The sequence below is a fragment of the Crocodylus siamensis genome, chromosome 4, assembly GCF_052110815.1.
Source record: "Crocodylus siamensis isolate JL-2025a chromosome 4, ASM5211081v1, whole genome shotgun sequence".
NCBI classification, from domain to species: Eukaryota; Metazoa; Chordata; order Crocodylia; family Crocodylidae; genus Crocodylus; species Crocodylus siamensis.
The window spans coordinates 221,240,723-221,261,758 of NC_143398.1; the positions used below are offsets into that span (position 1 = coordinate 221,240,723).

Below are 21,036 nucleotides of genomic sequence, written 5' to 3' on the forward strand. Positions count from 1 at the left end.
GTAGGGATTAGCACTCAAGACAAAGTGAAAACCAAATTCCAGTTACAGAACCGTGTGCCTTTTCTGATCCTTCCTCCTTCGTTCCTGTTCTTTCCCCCTCCCCCACATGAAAAAATTCCCCAATTTACAGAAAGTTTTGTAAAGAATTTGAAGACAAACATCTGCTTGTTCCCTACAGATGGAAAGGTAAAATTCAATATGGTCATTCTGCTATGAAATGGCCACTAGTAATTGCTCACAATAGAGCTATTTCAGTGAAGGTAATCAGCACCATCTGAACTAACTTATGATGAGTGAAGATGCTAAGAGTAATTTGTAGAGAAAAAGCTCACTGTGATTAATAAATCAAGCCTTAAAAAGGGATGAGAATAGTGTAAACAAACTGGAGAACACATGGAGCCGATCACCGATGATGATCTGACCAACCTCGCTCACCCATCAAATTGTATGTGACCCTGTCTAAAACTGTGATATATCAACTACTCTGAATAACAGATTAAACCAAAGAAGAGCCATTCACAAAATACTTGTACAGGCAGAGTTAAACAAGGTATGTTTTCTATACGTGAAGCAAGAAAGCTAGAAACTGCATACAGACATAACTAGAAGGTACTCTCAAAAATAAGGAAAAAGATAACACAGAGGCAATATCTGTTTTGTTGTACTGGTGTAAATCGACAGTATGCACTGCTTAGACTACAGTAGTATTACATTTAGTCTGTGGTTACAATGCAGTAAAAGAATTTGATCCATGAGAAACCTGCAGAGTTGGTTAAACTGCAAAAGCAAGTACAGCAAAAATGGCAAGACTAATTGATTACAAGACATTTTAATTTCTCTTCCAGCTTATTCAGAGTCTCTAAGTAGGAGAGGTACATTTGGGGAACTCAGTAAAAATAATTCAGTATTTATTATTGAAGCATTGAACATCTTCAAAGCACCTAGTAAATCAGTATTAATTTATATATTTAATATCTGTGACTGAAGTAAGGAGCCTCACTCTCAATCACATATGGCAAGGATTCCTTTACAAAAGAAACACTGATATAAAGAGAGATTAACTGATCTTTCCAAAACCTCAGAGCAAAATCAGAGGTAACTCCAGAACGAAAATGCAAGAATATCCAATTTTCAATCACACACTTCTCCCTAGGCCAATGGATCTCAACCTTTTTAGATCTGCAGCCCTGGAGACACGCCCTGAAAAATGCTAACTCATAGTTTTCACTCATTTTTTGGTTATGGAAAAGTAATAGAGTAGTTCTTCTGTTGCAAAGAACTCAGAAAGAAAACAATGGGGCAGAATGTTTTTAACACTGTGGATTCCTATTTGAAATCACCGGGTTTATCCTGTGAATCATGTTAGCTCACCTAATAGTGCTAACATTGAGCAGCACCATGGGACACCCTTAAAAGAATCTCAAGGCACCCCAGGGTGCTGCAGTACCCCTGGTTGAGAATCACTGCACTAAATAATTGTGCATCATTTAGTAATGCCTGAATACAGGTTCACCAGTGTTTATAATTTTATAAAGGTCCATAGTCCTAAGGAAACCAGGCAATTGGCTAATGTCTGCCTGGGTGTGGCACCTTGGAAGTTATGAACATTTTGAAAAACGTTTTTAAACAGTGAAAAATGCTGGTAAACCTCCTACACTGATGTCTTCTACCTAATAGACAGCAATATGGCATACCTGTATGGAGCTACCTGGGCTTCAACTCTAGCAGACAAACTTAAAGTTTAAACCATTCCATGCGTCACGCAGGCAATTATCATCCAAATGAATTTTAGCCAGTAAATATGACACACGCAGCTGTACAACTAATACTATAATTTTTTTTTTTTACCTCCTCTTGATCCAACATCTGCTGTTTTAGTTTCTCAGCCAACTGGCTCTGCTGGTTGATTTCATCATCCTGCAACGGAATTAAAAATATTTCTATACGTAGTTTTGCTTAGAAACCTTTAGTCTTTCTTTTTCAGAATTCATATAATGGTAATACCACAACAGAGAAAATAAAGCAAGTCAGAGTTTAAATAGTAGGAAAGAGGGGGGAAGAATTGGAAGACAGAGGTATGTGGTAATATCAATACAAAAGTATTTAGTAGTCTTTTAATAAAAATCATAGCATGCAGTTAACCAGGCTTTCCTCAGATCATGACTATGATACTGAAATGGTAAGTAACTGCACCTGCAACTTTTGTCAGTTTATAATAACTGGAGAACACAATACCTTCAGTGCTAAAGCTGATGATTCCATTTGAAAGTTTTTCTGAATATATATCTATATCCAACTCCTCTCTTCACACATTGAAAGAGATCAGAAAAGATCCCTAAATATGAAGTATTTTATAGGGAAAGATCTGTCAACAGTCCTATTATAACAACTTTATTTTCTAATGTTTCATTAGCTGTAAACATATTGGATGTCACATTTTATAGAAATATAAAATATAAATGTAGGCTCTATTCTAAGTGAAGACAGACTTATTAAATTTAAAAAAAAACTACGACTAGCTGTGAGTAACACAAACAAAAAATATGTCATATGAAAACAGGGAATGTAGGCATTTTGTCTGTTAAATTTTCATCTTTCCTTCTCTGTCAAAGACCTTGAAGGAAACAATGTCTGGCTACTGCATCTCCAGGCAACCAATTTTATTGGCATTCCAGGTTCTTAGTTAAGACAACACCCTCGGGGTTAGAAGCTGTTGCTGAATGCAGAAGCAGAAAGAGAGATGTCTAATTCCACTGTATGTATTCTTTGGGCACATGGATTCAACATTAATGCCAATCCTGGCAACTGACGAAGTCAGTCTCCTCCATTCTTGTGGAGAAAGGATATGTCTACTTCTAAAACAACTCCCAAGGTCAAAGTGGCTGTTTTTATGTCTCATTAAAGCCAACTGGAATTCTCTGGGTGTTACTGATAAGCATCCTAAACAACGGATTGACTTCTGATGTTGGAGTGCACCGATAAAGATTTTCTTGACTGATACCAATGGCCGATTATTAACCAGCCATATCAGCCGATACCAATCCATCAGCCAATATGCAGCACAGCGGTGTGGAAAGCAGCATCCAGCCAAGAAGTCCGTAGGGGAGAAGGGGCGTGGGGGGGTGCAGATCAAGGCTTTCATGTTGAGGGAGGGAGTTGGGCATGGACAGGGACAGGGGCAGCCCAGCTGGGGCAGAGGATGGAGCCATGGGCAGCTTGTCCAGGGGGCATGGGGGGGGCGGCTCCCCACCACTGTGCACACCTCCAGGGGAGGCATGGGGGCATGTGCCCCCTGGATTTGTGCATGGGGTGAGGGCAGGCTGCCCACTGCAGGCTCGGGGCCAGGTGCTGCACTGGCCTCTTCCAGGCAGTGGGGCTGGGCCAGGGTTGTGCTTGGGTTGGGCAGTGGCAGCAGCAGGAGGGGTGGCTATGGATAATTTTGGGGTGCCTATAGCCCTCCCCACTGCTGCCACCATCCACCCAACCCCACCCACCCTAAGTGCAACCCCAACCCAGCCCCCTGCTGGAAAAAGGCCTGCACAGCCCCTGGCCCCAAGCCCACAGCAGGCAGTCCACCCTCACCCAGCACACAAATCCAGGGGCCATGCACCTCCTCTGGGGGTGCGCAGTGTGGCAAGGAGCTAACCCCTACTTGTGCCCCTCCCCCACCTCCCAGATGAGCCAATTGTGGCTCCATCCCACATCCTGCCCTGGCTGGGCAGTGTCTGCCCCTGCCCCACCCTGTCCTCCACTGTGGGGGCCTCAATCTGCTCCCCCAACCACATGCCCCTTCCCCTCCACAGACTTACTGGCCAGATGCTGCTCTCCAACCTGCTGGGCTCCATTCCTGCATGCAGCATTTATTGGTAACATTATCAACTACATTGGGCAAAAAAGCCAGTTGCCAATATATTGGTGTATCTCTATTCTGATGGCTAGGTTGGCTAGAAAGCAGTACGCAGAACTCATCACCAACATTAAAATAGGTTTTCATATTTACTGTACATGCAAAGTCTAGATTCTCAGGAGTTATAACTATGAAAGTAAATTTTATATAATAGGAAAATGGCTGACCTTCTAATTCCACACAATTGGAATACCTGATTGAATTGTATTCTCTCATACTTCCTGCAATAAGTCTCAGACTGTACAACTGACCAAGACTATCTATAATTAGCTCTTTAAATAATTAATATAATTAGTTCTATGCAGCCTTATGTGGGGAAGAGATGAAAAGATAGTTGAACCCTTTTGTTATCAGGATATAAACACTGCAATATGCAGTTATCCAAAGCTGCAATTTATCGAAGTGTTCAATGGATGTTTTGTGAATATACCAAAAGATTGAGATGAAAACACTGTTGTATACCTGGGCATACCATGTCCAAGAGCATAATGGAAGGCATAGGTCTAAGCTTTAATATTCTCACTCGCTACAAAACCAATAGAACCATCCATACTCTTCTGAGCCCAAGACCTTTTAGCCATCAGCAGACAGCAAGTCAATGCAAATTTTTTACACGATTTCCCTTGCATCTCAGAAGCCCCCCCAGTAAAGTACATCTTTATGTTAGGAACATTTTTAAGCAATTATCAAAACACCCAAAATGCCCTCTTATCTTTTGGCATCACAAACAAAACTGACTATAGTCACCAAATCTTTCTGAACACCTTCTGCATTTTCTATTGTTGTCCAAGCCCAATACATTTGTTTATTCTGAAAAGTGCTCAGTGAACTTTATTATCATCTCTAGATAAAGTACCAATGACAATAATGGTGGTGATGGCAATTGCAATAAAAAACGCTCCTGTCCTCCAAGATGCATGCATTCTGGAAGAGCGACACAGTTAAGACAAAGGCTCCAGAAAACTTGAACGATAATCTTGGATTTATTAACTTTAATGTAACATTCATCACATCTCAGTTTCTTACCCTGTCATGTAGCAACCTTCCCTACTGCATTAAGATGGCAAGGAAGATGATTGATTTATGACTCGGTGAAAAGGTGAGAAATTTAAAAGGACTAGAGCAGGCCCCTAAAATTAATGGCAAGCTTTCCATTACAGTGGCCACATCTACACAAGATACTGACTGCACAGTAGCCCGATACAACTGCACAGTAGTGTCACATGGCAAAAACCATGACACAACACTAAGTACAAAAAAAGGCATTCATCAGTGCTACTGCACAGTAACTCAGGTTACTGCGCTGTCATTTAGTACTTACTTATACACATAGAGATGCACCGATAAATCCTTCATCCTACCTATGCAGCACCTGTCCCTACCTCACTCCCTCTCTCACTGAGGGGGCCTCAGTCTGCCCCCCACCCCCAACTTACCAGCCTGACACTGTTCTTCAAGCTTCCAGGTTGCATATTGGCAATTGGATCGGTATTGGCCAATATGGCTCATTAATAATCAGCCATCAGTATCGGCCCAAAAAATCTGTATTGGTGCATCCCTATACACAAGTACTAAATGACTGCGCAGAAAGCACCTCATGTAGATGCGGCCAATGAGAATTGCATTGAACCTTAAAATGAGCTGAAGGTGCAAGCTGTTAAATGGCTGCAGTCAGGGGAACCAGACCAATCTGTAAGAGGAGGTGTTACTTTGAATCCTGAAAGGCTCCTCATCCACACAGAAAAAGTGATGGCACTAAAGACAAAAATACAGAAGTCACAGAATCTGTGACCAGCATATAAACCCTGTACTAGAAGCACTCTACTTACTACCTAAAGCAGTTTTAAATAATTCCATTTACATGGTTCTCATTCAAAACTTCTCCCAACATAAAAACTGATCAGCTAATATTTGTGACTGCTAATGCATATTAAATATGAAACTTTAAATGTCAGATGAGCCCAGTGCTTTCAAGATGCCTCACCAGGAACAGAAAACTCAAAGTCCAAGACTATTACTGTGCCATGCAGTTAGTCACACCACAGCTGAAGCACTGATAACAAATACCTCTACTCTGCACTCAGGATTTACATATAAAGAGCAGACTCAAAGAAGCAATTTTCTGACCTTATCATCCAGCTGTCTGTAGAGACTGGCAATCTCCTCATCATATTTCCTCTTTTCCTCAGTGGAAATGCCAGCAACAACAGGTGCAATGTTATCAATGATAGGGGTGTTATCGCATGGCTCCAGATTCTTCTGGTCTTTAGCACTGATCTGTTCATCCTGTGGCACAGCTTCTCCTTTGAACCCACAGAAGAAATGGTTAGTGTCATCACTATTAGAACCCAGGTTCAGGCTTTTAGATCTCCTATATTCAGTGATAAGAATAGCATACTGCTAAGCCAACAGAAATAGGGAGGGTGGCTGATGCCACAAAATGGAATCTCTCTCTCTCACATGCAGACACACATCCTCTATGGATTCCCCCTCATCTGAACCAAATGAAGTGGTTTCAGTGCTACTTTATACCACCAGAGCAGCACAGAACAGCTGCAACATCTCACAAATTACACTTACAAGGGTCTGCTGGTTTTTTGTTTCTCTCATATCCATTTTATATTAGAATTGCTCCATGGGCTTACAGCAAGGTAAATATGAAAAATAGACCCTCAGTTTAGAGTCCATAAAGCATTATCTATGTAACAGACAGACAAATATTGTCCTCTCCCTCCCACCATCATTAGGAAGATACGCAAGATATATAGGACTCAGAATACGGGTGTCAAACACATGGCCAGTGGGCTAGATCCAGCCCACGAAGCCCCACCATCCAGTCCCCAGTGCTGCACCTGGGTCTGATTAGACCCACACAGGACACGGCATATGCCCAGGGCATTCCATGGGCCACACTCAGTCCACAGGCCCCTTCCCCTCCCACTCCCCCAGCATACCTGATCCACAGGCTGCTCCAGCCAGGCTGGGACCCCTGCTGTGTGTGGTGTGGATCCTGGAATGGCCATAAGAGGCGTCACATGCAGCACAGTCCAGCCAGAGCAGCAGCAGTGCTGCAGACAGCAGCCACCCCAGCCAAACTAGGCCACAGGCAGCACCCACTCTGGGACATGCGCTGCACACAATGCCCACTACAGCCAATCTTGGACCTCCACTGTAGGCACTGCTTGCAGGCACCATGGGCAGCACAGGTCCCAAAATACCTGGAGTGAGCATCACATGCAACACCATTCTGGAGCTGTTAGGGTGACCATCACATATAACGTGGCTTCCACTCCAGCCAAACTGCGCCACATGCACCACTTGCTCCAGCTACTCCAGGATCTGCACCACACACAGCACAGGTCCCAGACGGGCTGGAGCAGCTGCCAGATCAGGTATGCTAGGGGAGATGGAGGCGGGAGGAGGTCCGTGGGTTGGATAGGGCCTGCAGACTGGCCTCACGCCACTCATCTAGCCCGCAAGGTGAGTTTGACACTCCTGATTCAGAAGATATAAAGACACATATAAAGAAAAACCAACAATTTTCAATTGTACCTCTGAGTACCCAACATTAAGTAACTGTATACTCCCAGTACTTGGGAGACAGGATGTTCTTCTTATACTTTTTCCTTCAAAATATTTTTTAAAATAAGAGAAGAAAGGGAAGTATTTTACACTAAAAGCTGAATCTAAGTTCATTAAAACCTGACGGGAATACTCCTGTCACTGCTAAATGCCATACATATTGCTTGGGGTGTAACTAAAATTCCACCTAGGGAACAACCACATTTATATGAACACAAAAATATTTGGCTCCAGAAAATAAATGTTAACTAGCAACTGCTCCTGCCAACTGTGTACAGAAACATTCACTACTCAAAATTATCAGCATAAAACATCTTAAAAATAGTCTTTGTCTAAATTATTGATACCCATGAGATGATTAATGCCAAAATATTACTAAATCTAACACATTTTTGACCATTTCTGTCACTAGCTTAGCTTTTGTATTTCATTCAGAACAACAAGGAACATTCAAATCTGCCTAGCTATTGGGCACTAGAACAGTATGTTTGGGCATGTCTACACATCACCCTACAGCGACATTGTTACTGCACTGTACTTTAGTTCTTCCTTTTGCGCAGTAACTGCCCATACTGTGCCATGCATGTGGTGCATGGTTTGTTTTGGCTGCTACTTCTCCATAATGGGCCACTAAAACAGGGGAGCATGCCACTATGGCAAAGTAGCTGCTGTTCTAATGTAGACTCACGTGATCGCTATGTCACTATAGCATGTCGTACAGTGATGTACTGCATTGCTATGGCGACATACAGCAATTTGTAGACGCACCCTTTGTTTCCAAAACTGGAGCACTATGTATGAGAATCCTACAGAAGTGTAACAGATTCAAGCCGCAAGGGAGGCCATGATGCAAGGGAGGCTGTATGACTCCTGCCTGGCTCAGAGTCCTCCTGTCCTCTCGACTGTTCACCTGCCACACCTTATTGTTACTGAAGTTAAGGGAGGCTGCCCATGGGCCTTACACAGACAGCCTGAGTCCAATCAGCTCCTCAGCAGGTCCCTCATGGACCCCACTAGTCTCAAAATTGGTGAAACAGGCCCTCTCAGCCTGGCAGTAAAGGGCAAATTGTGTGGCTCCATTCCTCCCCTACACCACAACATAAGCCTTGCAGGTATTATTCATGTCCACTGTTTGCTTTCCTTAGCCCTTTAAGGACTCTCAGACCCTCTGGGCCCCTCTCTGCCCTCTATCTCTGGGTCCTCAGGCCCCTCGTCCCTCCGGAAGTCGCTCTCTGGTTTGGGGAACCCTTTTGACCCACTCAGCCCTCCTCTGGACTGGTGGGCTCTGCTCCCTTTTCTGACTATCCTTTGGGCTGGAGAACCCTCTGTGCCCTGCTCAGTTCCCTTCTCTGGGCTAGTTGGCACGATCCCCTTGCTCTCTGTCCCCACTCAGCCGCTTCTCTGAGCTAGGGGAATTCTTTATAGGCTTTGATCCCTCTCTTCAGTGGGGCTCAAGGCTTGCAACTCAAAAAACTATCAACATAAAACAAAGGCCCCTTGCCTGCATAAACCCTTTCTTCTCTGCCCCAGGAAATATTCTCTGGTTCCTGGGTTTGCAGAGTCTTTGTATATCCCCGACCTTCTTAGGCCGATCAGGAGTCCTCCTGCAGAGAACTCCTCTATCCAGGCTCACGGACTCAGGCATTGGGCTTATCTAGCTCCAGCCTGGCCCTCTCCCATCAGGTAAGCCTGCAATCAGCCTCTGCATAACCTGGAAGCTGCCTCTCAGGCAAAGTGTCTTGCTACAACAAGAAATATGTTTTCAAAAAGAAGTTTCAATTTTTTGAAAATATCAGAAATGTTTCCATTCAGGTTGCTGTATGAAGAAAAGGCTAAATTTTTTGTTTCAAGTTTCATGACAATATCCTTTCAATCCTAATACACAGGATATGCATGTGCTTAATCCAGTGATTTCAGTGGGAACTGGGATCACATCTTTGTTTCTGCCTTCCACCAATCAATCTTATTCAAATGATCAAATAATCAATAATATATTTTAAATGCAAATAAACCGTAACTGAGAAAGACCAATGAAACAGAAAGAGGGGCATATTGGTAGGTGAAAAAAATAAGATAGTATGTTACAAACATTGTTTACTCAGCAGTGTATCCATGTGCCTTATTCTAAAAACACTCCCATCTTTCTAGGATGGAAAAGGCGTTTAGAAAGTGACATTTAGTAAACACAGAATCAAGCATACAAGCACACAAGGGGATTATAAATTCCCAGCACTATAGAAGACCAACATCAGGCAAACCGTCTCCATGGCAATTCCAAAGCACTAATGGAGAAATATTCCCTGCACTGAAGTGGCCTGAGTCTCCAGAGAAGGCCACAGAAGCTATCGCTAGGTAACTAATAAGGAAGATAAGCTCTAAAGAGGAGGGAAGAGGAACATTTGAAAATGATAAAGATTTTATTTTTTCTGCTTTCATTAAAGACAAAGAGGGTTGCCTCTTAATGAGCCCACTGAAAATTGTATGTGTATTTAAAACCAGAGTTATTAAGTGAGTAAGACATCTATCTTTTGACTCGCATCCCTCAATGCCAAATCACTGGCTTGCATTTATTTACCTTCTGTGTTTGCTCATAATGTTGCATATAATTAACATTTAGATGCTAGCACTGGACTCAAATGACACACACTTCTTTTTTCAAATGGCCCTTGACTATAACCCTTTAGTACTTCCTTTTTTTTTTTCCTTTTTTTTAACATATTTGATTCAACTTTTTTCTCTTTAATGAAAAACAAGCACCATCCATTACAATGTCAAACTTGTGAGTAGATGAAAGCCTTTAAATTGGCACCTACTCATTAACATTTCTAACACAAAAGCCACCTACCAAGTTACCTTCTTTCGCTACCCTCCTCTGTCTCCCCAATTTCATGAATTAAACCATACAGCCATAGCTGCAATTTTGTTCTTTATGGTACTCTGAACAGGGTTATTTGCAGCTCCCCACAGAAATTCCATCTAAAAGCCACAGGAGGGCAGGCAGGTGGTGAATCTTCAGATCAGGCGACAGTTTCTAATGGCAGTACTAATGGACTTTTTTTCCTGCTAAACTCACACGTAGAAAATATGCAGCAATTCTGGAGGCACTAAAGAGCAGAAACCCATGGCTGAAAGAGAGTGATCTTTCAAATGACAGAAACTGAGAAGTTAATCAAAAAAGATCACTTTATGGGTATTCTGTCCGCTTTCCTTTTCCCAGACCTCATGTGATTTTAGTACTCATGAAAGGTAATATACACTGCCTTCAGTGCAACTAGCTACAATAAACTGATTTAGTTCCAAAGTTTTTTGTGCACATTTTTTAAATTCTAGATGTTTCTGATGTAGTCGAAAAATACAGCTCTTATGGAAATTTTAGAAATCAAATTCTGCCTTCAGCTACACAAATGTAAAGCCAGAGAACCTACTGACTTCAATATAATTCTTCTACATTTATATATCAATTTAACTGGGAAAAAAGGTAATAGAATAGTTTTAAGAATTGTTACTATGCTCCTTTAACTACTTTGTAATAAGGAGCAGTAAAAACTCCACTAGGAGTCTTAAAGGAAAAAATGGTCTTATAATTAGTTTTTTATCCACAAATTTCACACTTTGTACCATATACCAGTTTATCATATAACTGACACACAATTGCATGAATGTAATATTCCAGTTGAACACAAAGGTTAGGTACAGACATTCAAAAAGCCTGAGATGGACTTCATCTAAGTTGCGTGATTTTCTGCAAGTAGTGTAGTTTAGATTGGTAGTGAACAGACCACACATTCACCCTTTGGTGGGCAGGGCAAATCTTAGACTGGGTTTTACTATTTTTAAACCAACCTATGTGTACCAAACTTCTGTTGTGTTATGGGTATAGACCGGTTTTCAATCACTTATACTAGTAAAAGTGTAATGTCTGTCTGTATCTCGCTGATAGTGGCAAACAATGACAACATAATTTCCTTGTTCATTATGTAGGAACAGAGAAAGTGACCATATAATTGTAGTTATGATTGATCACTTACACCATAGCAAAGTTACCGGAAATTGTTTTCATTTTCAGTGAGTGAATTCAGTTAAGTGGTTCACATAACCCTGCCTGCTACACTGTGCCAAAAATGCTATTTCCCACATCAGGATACTGGTTACAAAGCACAGCAACCTCCAAAATTGGCCTAGGCATAAGAGTAAGCTATTGTTGCTGCTGACAAAAGGGTCATGAAGGCACCTGCATGCAGCAAGCATGCACAAGAGAACTGAGTGATCTTAAAACAAAAAAGGCCATTAGAATAATCTATTCTGTGAACTAAAACTGCTTTTTGAAAAGGAATTATTATTCCATTGTAGCATAGTGGTTCAGAGAGTGGGAACACTGATCAAAATAAGCCAGAACACCCAGGAACACAACAGCATTGTTCTCTTTCACACATATCTATGTCCCCCAACTCACAAACATGAGTTTTCATGCATTTCCACAGATAAGCAGAGCAAAGTCTACACTCATGAAATTATGTAAGTCTTTAGCACAATTTAGAGACTAGTACAATCTGTACAGATGCCATGCTAACATCCTTAAACAACTGTCACTTTTTAACTGGATGTATTGCTTCCTTTTCCAATACTGGTATACTGGAACAAAACTCTCTTCTTTATGGCAAGCTGTGTAACCTTCAGTGCTCTGATCCAGTGCACTACAACTAACTGTCAGTTACCATGACTCAAACCTAGGCTTCCAGAGGTTACATACCAAAATATTATGGAATATAAGGTACACTAATAACAATCTGATTTTGTCTTATCTAGGGATATAAAATGAAGAAAAATGTATTATCAAGTCAAAAACCTTCTTTTGCCATTCAAAATTATAGCTGAAATTGTTTTATTTGTGCCATTAAAATACATAGGAATGTTTGTCCTGTGATTAAGTTACAAAACATCTAAAATTAAAAATACATATATATTCACTCTACTTCCTTGTTTCTTACCATTTCTCCACCTGTTCAGTTCCATTTCCAGATGCTGGATAACATTTTTCAGGGCCTTGTTTTTGTCTTTTTCCTTCTCATATTTTTTCTTCCACTCCTCCGCAGTCAGCTCCAGATTCACAGACACCGTGTTCTTAATAGTCTTGGCTCTGTGCAATTAAAGGAAGGCATAAATCATTTCATTACAACATTTCTCTGAATGTAATACAATATGGATTCAGATTTTTTAAAAAGCAAAGCCTAAAAACACTACACTGCACATTAGAACATAAATTACAAAATCACAATGTATACTCCTCTTTCAAAAACTATACAGCATTGCTCCCTGGAAGTTGAAAGGTAATTTTTATATGGAAAAACTAACAACTAATCCTGAAAGGGACCAGTTATGACAAAATACAGCTATAATTAAGGATGGAAGTTCATGAAAGTGCTGCTTTTTGATTAAAAACAAAAACTATAATAACAGAGCTGCTCAGCTAAGCAGCCATTCAGTGCCTCTCAGCTACATACCTCAGTTTCCAGGCTCCCTTGGCCTGGAACATGCAAGACAGCATCCCTGCCCAGGTTTGTAACCTTTTTTAGTTAAATTCTGTCAATGAAAATAAATTGTTTTTCTAATAATAATACAGAATCATGAAGAAAGACTGTCTTTGTACTTCCTGTTTTAGTTAAAATACATTGACTGGAACAGCTGAAATTTGGACTTAAACCAATTTATATGCCAACTTGAACCTCTGATCAGCCTGTGGGGGTCATTTGACACAAAAATTTTGCCTTAATTTTATATTGTGTTAGTTAAAATTCATGTTTAAGGGGGGAAAAAGGAAAGCCCTGATTCTGCCAAGGCCATTTAGAAGAGGAGAATTTCATTCTGAGGTCACAGTTCATTTTGACAGTAAAAAGCAATCCTGCATTGTACAACAACACTGTTTCCATCTGAATTTGCAGAAGGAATTTAAAGTGGTCAAAATGTAAATTAAGCAAATTACAACATGGTTGAGATGCCAAAGGAAGCACCTGTTCTCTCCAGAGAATGAATCTGAAGTGACCAAAGCTACTAAAAGAGAACAGCAACTTTACATTTCCTTCAGTAGCATGCCAGCCTCGAAACCCAGGATGTGGTATCGTTTCAGAAGTGACAGATTTCTACATCCTAAAAACGTCAGTGCAACTGCATGAAGCACACTGGTTTTTCCTTTGATGTCTCCTATCCCATAACTGACCAGGTCCACGACTGCTGAGCTTATACAACCTGACAAGCTCACTGGCTGATGTGACTCAGAAGAGATGCAGGCCATTGCTAGCAATAATGTTTAAATTGTTGATACACACCATTCAAAGGCCCTGTGTGGCTTTACAATGCGTACACACTTATAAACACAAGACCACATACCCTACTGTGCTGACAGAGAAGGAAATCAGTAAAACCCTTTTAGACATATGAACAAACTGAATGAAACTAATTTATTTGACAATTTGGTTTAACCCAACAGACCACATACATGCAAGACAATTAGCAAGGCACCTGCTTTTCCATATCTACATTTTAAAAATAGAGTGAGTTAAGAAAACTTAAACAGTCTCTGTCCTTCAAATGCTTAAACACTGACATGAATGAATGAAGGACAGACATATTACTAGATCGAGAGCTTTAAAATCAAAGAATACTAAATATATGCAAAACCAGTAAACTAATATCTAGAAAACAGTTTCTAAAGAACATATTCAGAATCACCAATACAAAAATACCTTCCCTAAAACAACTTGTTTTCAATGACTTGCCCTGGAGATGCAGACTAATTATCATCTGGAAAAACCATTATCATAATTATTGTAAAAACACTTCACGGCTCCTTTAAGTCATTTTAAAACTTTCCAAAAACACAGCTGATAACAAGAAGGCCTGAAGTCCCATTTCATATTATATCAGGAACAGCACTGCTCCTCCTCCACGTTCCAGCCAATGCCCCAACCGTTCTCACAGCAAGTTTTACTACCTGTGCAATGCAGTAGTTTTATTTTTTGCATTTTTGCCAAAGAATATAAGCCCCACTCCCTTCTATGTGAACATCTCTTGTTAGTCTTTAAAGCCTGGTTCAAAATGTCCATTCCTGTGATTGCACTGGGGGGGGGGAGAAGGAAGAAGAAAAAAGAACCCCTAAAAGAGTTGCTAATATTTGGTGAAGCACATGGTGGAAACTGTTTACGTTAGTAAAAATGCAACATGAACAGGGTAGGGGATGTAGAGTAATGTCAAAGCCAGTAAAGCACTTCCACACTCCCCAGTGCTGTAAAATGGCTCTTGGGAGATTATCTTCAGCCCTGGAAAATGCTGTCATTTAAAATAAGTGCTTTAAATGTGGGGAAGCAGAAGAACTACTGAAAACAATAACGATCCACGATGCACAAATGTTCACTACCTTTCCTTTAATATTTAAAATGCTTTCCCTTGCCCCTCTGGCACATAGCTATGTTGGAAGTAAAAAGACTCGCACCCAGAAGTGTCTCCTTTAAGTCAACTGTCAAATCTGTATTCTTTAGTCAGGCAGGGGGCCAAAAGGAGATTTTTTTTTCCGTAGATATTCATTTTCTTTTCTACAAAGCCTTAGAGACCAGTACCACATGCAGAGTATGTGTTGCTCTCTTTCATGGATCTAATATAACTCAGCACCACAGCTAACCTCTCATTTGTATTTTATTCTTTACAGTTCACTGCTCTGCGCCGTTCCTGTTTGGCACAATCCCGAATGATCTATTTTAAGTTGCAGAAGAGTGTCTAGCTCTACTCCCAATTCCCTCAGTTGACATCCTTGTCCTCAGTAAGAAATGTGTTGTATGATTTAAAAAAAGCACTGAAATAAAACTGCTTTCCGCTTCTTCAAAAAGTATTTTACATTTTTTACAACACAATTTGTTATTTATAGTTTTATGGGAGGCATAGAATGAAATTAATTCACTGCACTACTTTCTTTATTCAGCATCAATCATGGCTGTTGTTAGTCAAGTTGAGCTGAGTCTAACAGTTTCTAAACAGATCTGCCTTCCGCACATAAGGTCCATTCTTGTTAATTACTGCAAAATGAGATATGAAGCCAAGAAATGAAAACTTGAATATTATGAATTCTGCACAGCCTATGGATACATATATCCCTTCAACGTATGTGCAAGCATCCAATATTGTTAGAAAGATGCAATGCATGTTCATAGGATCATAGGATGTTAGAAAAATAGCACTGTGTAACCTTGTGCAGGCCAAAATCTGCAAAGCACATTTCACGTGATAAAATTAAGCTTGTATTTAGCTGCTTTATTGAATTGGGACCTTATCCAGGAAAAAAGCTAGGGATGTACAATTCCTGCTTTATTCATTCATTTTGTTATAAGACAATGTAAACAAACATTAAACAAAATTATCAAATAAAAACTCAAATAACAATTATGAAGCATTGTGAAGCCATCATAATGTCTATCTATAACTTTTTGTCCCTCTAGCAACAACAGTGTACAAGCCAGTCTAAGCCAACACAGACGCATTACATAACAAACCAGTTATAATTATTGCAACCTAACACCCCCAGTTAACATCACTACTGAGTAATCATCAGGGATCTGGTTTTCCATTTCCCACAGAAAAACAGAGAAAATGTGGATTTATCATTTTAACAGAAAAACATGAAGATTTTGCACTTTTGCAAAGAGCTCTCTGTAGACTGGCAGAGTTCCAGCCTGCAAGGGGTGGAGGGCGCAGAAGAAGGGCAGTCAGGCAAGGAGTGCCATGGGCTGGCCACCAGACAGCCTGGAGAGCAGCTCCTGCAAGTAAGTCTGGCAGGGGGGAGCGGGGATTGAGGCCCCCATAGAGAGAGAGGGACTGAGTTGGGCAGGTTTGGGGCTGCTGCCCAGCCAGGCAGTGTGGGGGGCTTGGAGCCTGGGGTCAGAATGTGTGGCTACAGGGCCCTGGCGGAGAATGCACTGGGGCTGGGGGTGGCTTGTCCAGAGAGTTGGGGGAGGGGGGAGGCAGGCTCCCCACTGCTGCATGCACTCACCGGGGGGGGCGGGGAAGGAAGAACATGGAGGAACCATGCATCCCAGACCTGTGCACAGGGTGGGGGCAGGGCAGGTGCAGGCTGCCCGCTGTGAGGTCAGGCTCCCCCTGTGCTGCTCCCCCCCGGGCCTCCACAGCCCAGTGGGTGGGACCTGGCAGGGAAGCTCTTTGCCACTCCAGGCCCCACGTCACCCTGGTGAGGCAGGGGCAGCAGCACAAGATTGTGCCCCTCGCTACTACAGGGCAGGCAGGGGGCACATTGCCAGGGCAGCACAGACCTTGTAGTGGTGAAGGGCTTCCCAGCCCTGCTCTGCCCTGCCGGGTCCCGGCCACTGGGCTGCGGAAGCCCCAGCGGGAGTGTAGGAGGAAGGGGAAGCCCGCAGCCCACACCCAGCCTCGCACACAGATTTAGGAGGCACAGGCCCGTCCTGCCAGGAATGAATACAGTGGTGGGGTGCTGGCCCCACCCCCTGCCAGAGCCTACAGCAGGCAGCCTGCACCTGCCCCATCCACGGGTCATTAGGAGGGCCCAAGGGGCTGGGGGGGTGAGGGGTACTGACAGAGCCAGGGGGCCAGGGCTGCAGCAGCAGGGGGAGGGGAGCAGTGGGCCTGGGCCCAACGTGGGTGGTGTGGTGGAGAACCAGACCTGAGGGTGGGAAAAAGCCAGCCCACCATGGTGGTGTTGGGGAGGATGGAGAAGCAGCGGGCCCAGGCCAACACAATGGGAGGACCAGACTCAGGGCTGACACAGGGGAAGAGGTGGGGGGAGAAGTGGGTTTGGGCCTAAAGAGGGGAAGAGGCCTGCTCCTCCCCTCCCCCCACTACTGTCACATCAAGCCGGGCCTGCTGCTCTCCTCCCTTCCCCCCCGGCCCTGCAACAAGCCAACTTCTCCCCCACCTCAGGCCCGCTCCTCCCCCCACTTGGGCCATGTTGGGCCCGGGCCCACTCCTTCCCTTCCCCACTGCCACATCAGCCCCCCGCCGTCACAGCATGCCCACTCCTCCCACCTCCTGTGTTGGGCCCACTCCCTCCCCCCACTGCCATGTCAGCCCATATCGGCCTTGCGGGTGGTGACGATGGAAGGGGGAGGGGCAAGTCAAGGTCTGGGCCAGTGGCCTCGCCCCCCCCAGCAGTGTCCCGACCCTGCTCCTGCCCCCCTGCACCACCGCTGCCACCTCTAATAAGGCCAGCTCCGGTAGCCTCACCCTCCTGCCCCTCTCCATCACCGCCACCTGCAGGGAGCAGGGCAGGGGGGGCAAGGCCAGCACTGCTGGCCTCGCCCACCCCCGCTCCATTCCGTGTCCCCGCCATAATGGCAACACTCTGCCATGCTGATATCTCCAGTCCCAACGCTGCATTCACACTCTGATTGGCTGTTTCAGTCAGCCAATCAGAGCGCGAATAAAGCATTACAGGCAGACAGAGTAGAGCTTTTATTTTATTAGTGGTGTTTCATTTTAATTGCAAATTTGGGGGGGTTTATCAGGGAATTTGCCATTTTTTTAAATCAGAGAAAACCAGGATTCCTGGTAATCATTATATCATTAAAGACTCTTAAGCACATCCCTCCAAGAAATGATTTTTGCAAGAGGAGGTTTTCTTGCTTGTTTATTTGTGTTTGCATTGAAACACAAGCCATCACAACCTCTTAGTCTGATCATGTCAATGACAGCTTCCTCCTGTAATAACTTTATTTTGGGCCAAGTATCCCCTTCTTGCAACAAAAAACCATAGGAGGAGCCCACATAAGCTTTCCTAGGGCAGATTTTTCTAGGTGAGCAATTTATGGGACTGAGGAAGGAGCCCTAACTAGCTTTCCCCATTGCTGCCTATTTGGCCACATTTAGTTCAGATCTCCAGATCCTAGCAGACATGAAAGGCAAGTTAGAAGCATCAATCAGGCCACAAGGAGACAATACTCCAGAACAGCTATGCCTACCTTGGCTCCAGCTATTAATTCCTCAAAAGCTGAAACCCTACAGAGGCCTGTATCCTTCTGAGCCTTTCTTGTTCCTTTTATAACAAGATCCATATTGCACTTTTTTATGTCCCCTTCTGTTTATAGGCAGAACACTAATTAAGAATTATATGGTCTATCTTCTCTCACTAAAGCCAAGAGCAAAACTTTAATAAAGGCTAGAATGGGGCGTTAATGAGTAAAGGATTGCTGGGTAAAAACTTGCAGCAATCTTATACATTTCTATGTAAAATGTTCTTTGCAAAGGATGGGTTTCAATACAAATGGTGCATATCAGGAAACACAACCCAATTTCAGACAGACAGCAAAAAATTCTACCGTGCTATACAAATGGTTATGGTGACTTATATTTCAAAGAGCAATCACAGATTATTAGCACATAATGTTTTTTATCAAGTCATATATTAAATAAAAGTAAACAATTTCCAAAAAAGTATCCAAGCTTACACTGATTATAATAAAAGGAGTAATTTAAGAATCACCTATCTACAGATTGCCTGCACTAATTCCACAGGAGCATTTCTTTTGGATCAGTCAAAGATTTTCACTCTGAGCAAGTTTACTTCATCCTTGTCTTTTCTTGAGAGTTCTTTTCCAAGTTAAGATGTACATATCTAAAATTTCCAGTGAGCAACAACAGTGATCAGCTTTAAATACAAATCCACATTATATTCCTATTACTACACGTGGACTCCTATATAGGTCATACCAATCAAAATGCCTCTGAATAGAAAACTCAGTGTTAAAAGTCTCAGAAGCAGGCTCCAGTGGCACCTCAGATGAAGCAAAATCAAAACCCAGCTACTGAGCCAGCTGGGAAAAATATTATCCAGCACTGTTACATTCCCACAACATTGTGATGCAAGTACTTTCAGCTGCAAAAATAATGCCTGAACTCTGGACCAGTTCAGCTGCCTGCCAACATTAAATTATTTTTTTTCAAATAACATAAGGACTAATGAGATAGTTTATCCTTATATGTCAAATTTCAGTACAGGCTAATTTCTTTTACCACTGTTTTAAGAAAAACATATTCACTTGATTCAAACACTATAGCCAAGTTGGTCACTTCTCAGTCCAATCTTAGGTAGACTCACCTTTGTCCAAACATTAGGGTAGACTTTGTTTCAGCTTCATTGAAGATGGAAGGAGAACAGCAGATAACAATAGTAGTTCTGCAGTTCCCACCAAGAGAGTCTTGAAGAATTCGAGTCATTTTGCTGTCTCGGTATGGAACATGTGTTTTCTAAATAAAAAGATAGAAATAACTGTTTTCAAACGCCTTTGTTTTTAATATGCACAAGAAAGTTTAAGACCTGATAATTTTGGTGTAATAGGTATATGGTTAAGTGTACAACATGTACTGTGCATCCTAACTGTTCAACTGGAAGTGACTGTGAATTCTTTAAATTATGGTTCTAGCAGAAATAAAAACAGTTATTAGTTTACAGTCCAAAGCCAATACTTTTTCCTTTTTAAAATGGAAGTATCATCTTATTTCTATTACCCTTTATGTAATAAAGGCTTTATGTGCATGGTAAATAAAAATCATATCTGTCAAATGAAAAAAGGGGGGGATTACTTACAGTTCCCTCTGCCAAAGCTGATATCACATTGCCCAGAGCAGACAAAGACTTATTGATATTTTTAGCTTCATCAAGCACAGAGCCCTCTGCTCCAGTTTTGCTGACCTACCAGAGATAGAAACCAGTCAGTTTGAACTGTCAGCAAGAGCTTGTGCAAATAAAGTTACAATACAGGAAGGGACAGGGGAAAAATAATAGAATCTCATAAGAAAATAAGTTTTTCCTCTGAAATAAAGTGTTTGTTAAGAAATGTCTACTAAAAACATTTAATAGCATTTTCATCTTTTTCTCTTTGTTTTTTCCTTCCTTTTGGCACAACGCAAGAACAAGCTAGCTTATGCACCCTTTCTTGGTTAAAGGAACCATGGGAGTTCTGCCCAAGATGTGTATAAAAAGGTTATATATTTGTTGTTTCATTGTGGTTTTTAAGATGCAGCATGTTTTCAGCCCTGTTCCTTTATAGAACTATGGAAAATGGATGCTATTTCACATAAAAAGAAGAACAACTGTGGCAATGAACAGGACAACCCTCTGAAAGACGATGCGATTCCAGGTTTTCTACTGAATTCCCCCAAACCTATTCACAAGTTGCAAATCTATGAATTTAAGGCAGAAGAATGGAATTCTGACTGGCTACTCAGTTTCCAAACTGTTATCAACACATTTTTAATCCAATAATATAAATTAAATAAACACATACTCTAATGTAAGTGAAAGAGCTTTTTCGGCTGAAATAACAGAAAAGCAATCCCAAGTCATCAAGTAACGCGAAATCAAAGTTACTTGGCAAGCCACAACAATACATTTGAACCCAATTTTTCGCTCAGTTGTTTTCTAAATTGGAAAAATGAAAATTTACCATTAACATGAAAGACCTACCTATGCTATTTAAACTCAATTATTTCTCAACTACTTATTAGTATTGAATGTATATGTTAAAAAGCAGGGA

General features: G+C 41.9%; 1 protein-coding gene across 4 annotated transcripts in view; it reads right to left on the reverse strand.

The window, feature by feature from the left end:
* The window catches only part of KIF5C (kinesin family member 5C), a 164,811-nt gene that overhangs the window by 51,963 nt on the left and 91,812 nt on the right, over positions 1-21,036 (reverse strand). For all 4 annotated transcript variants that reach the window (XM_090045797.1, XM_090045796.1, XM_090045799.1 and 1 more), the window contains exons 9-13: positions 20,088-20,192; positions 19,599-19,747; positions 12,478-12,626; positions 6,035-6,210; positions 1,849-1,917 (exon numbers count right to left, since the gene is read on the reverse strand). In XM_090045797.1, coding sequence (XP_089901923.1) covers positions 1,849-1,917; positions 6,035-6,210; positions 12,478-12,626; positions 19,599-19,747; positions 20,088-20,192 — 648 coding nt within the window. The remainder of the gene's footprint in view (positions 1-1,848; positions 1,918-6,034; positions 6,211-12,477; positions 12,627-19,598; positions 19,748-20,087; positions 20,193-21,036) is intronic.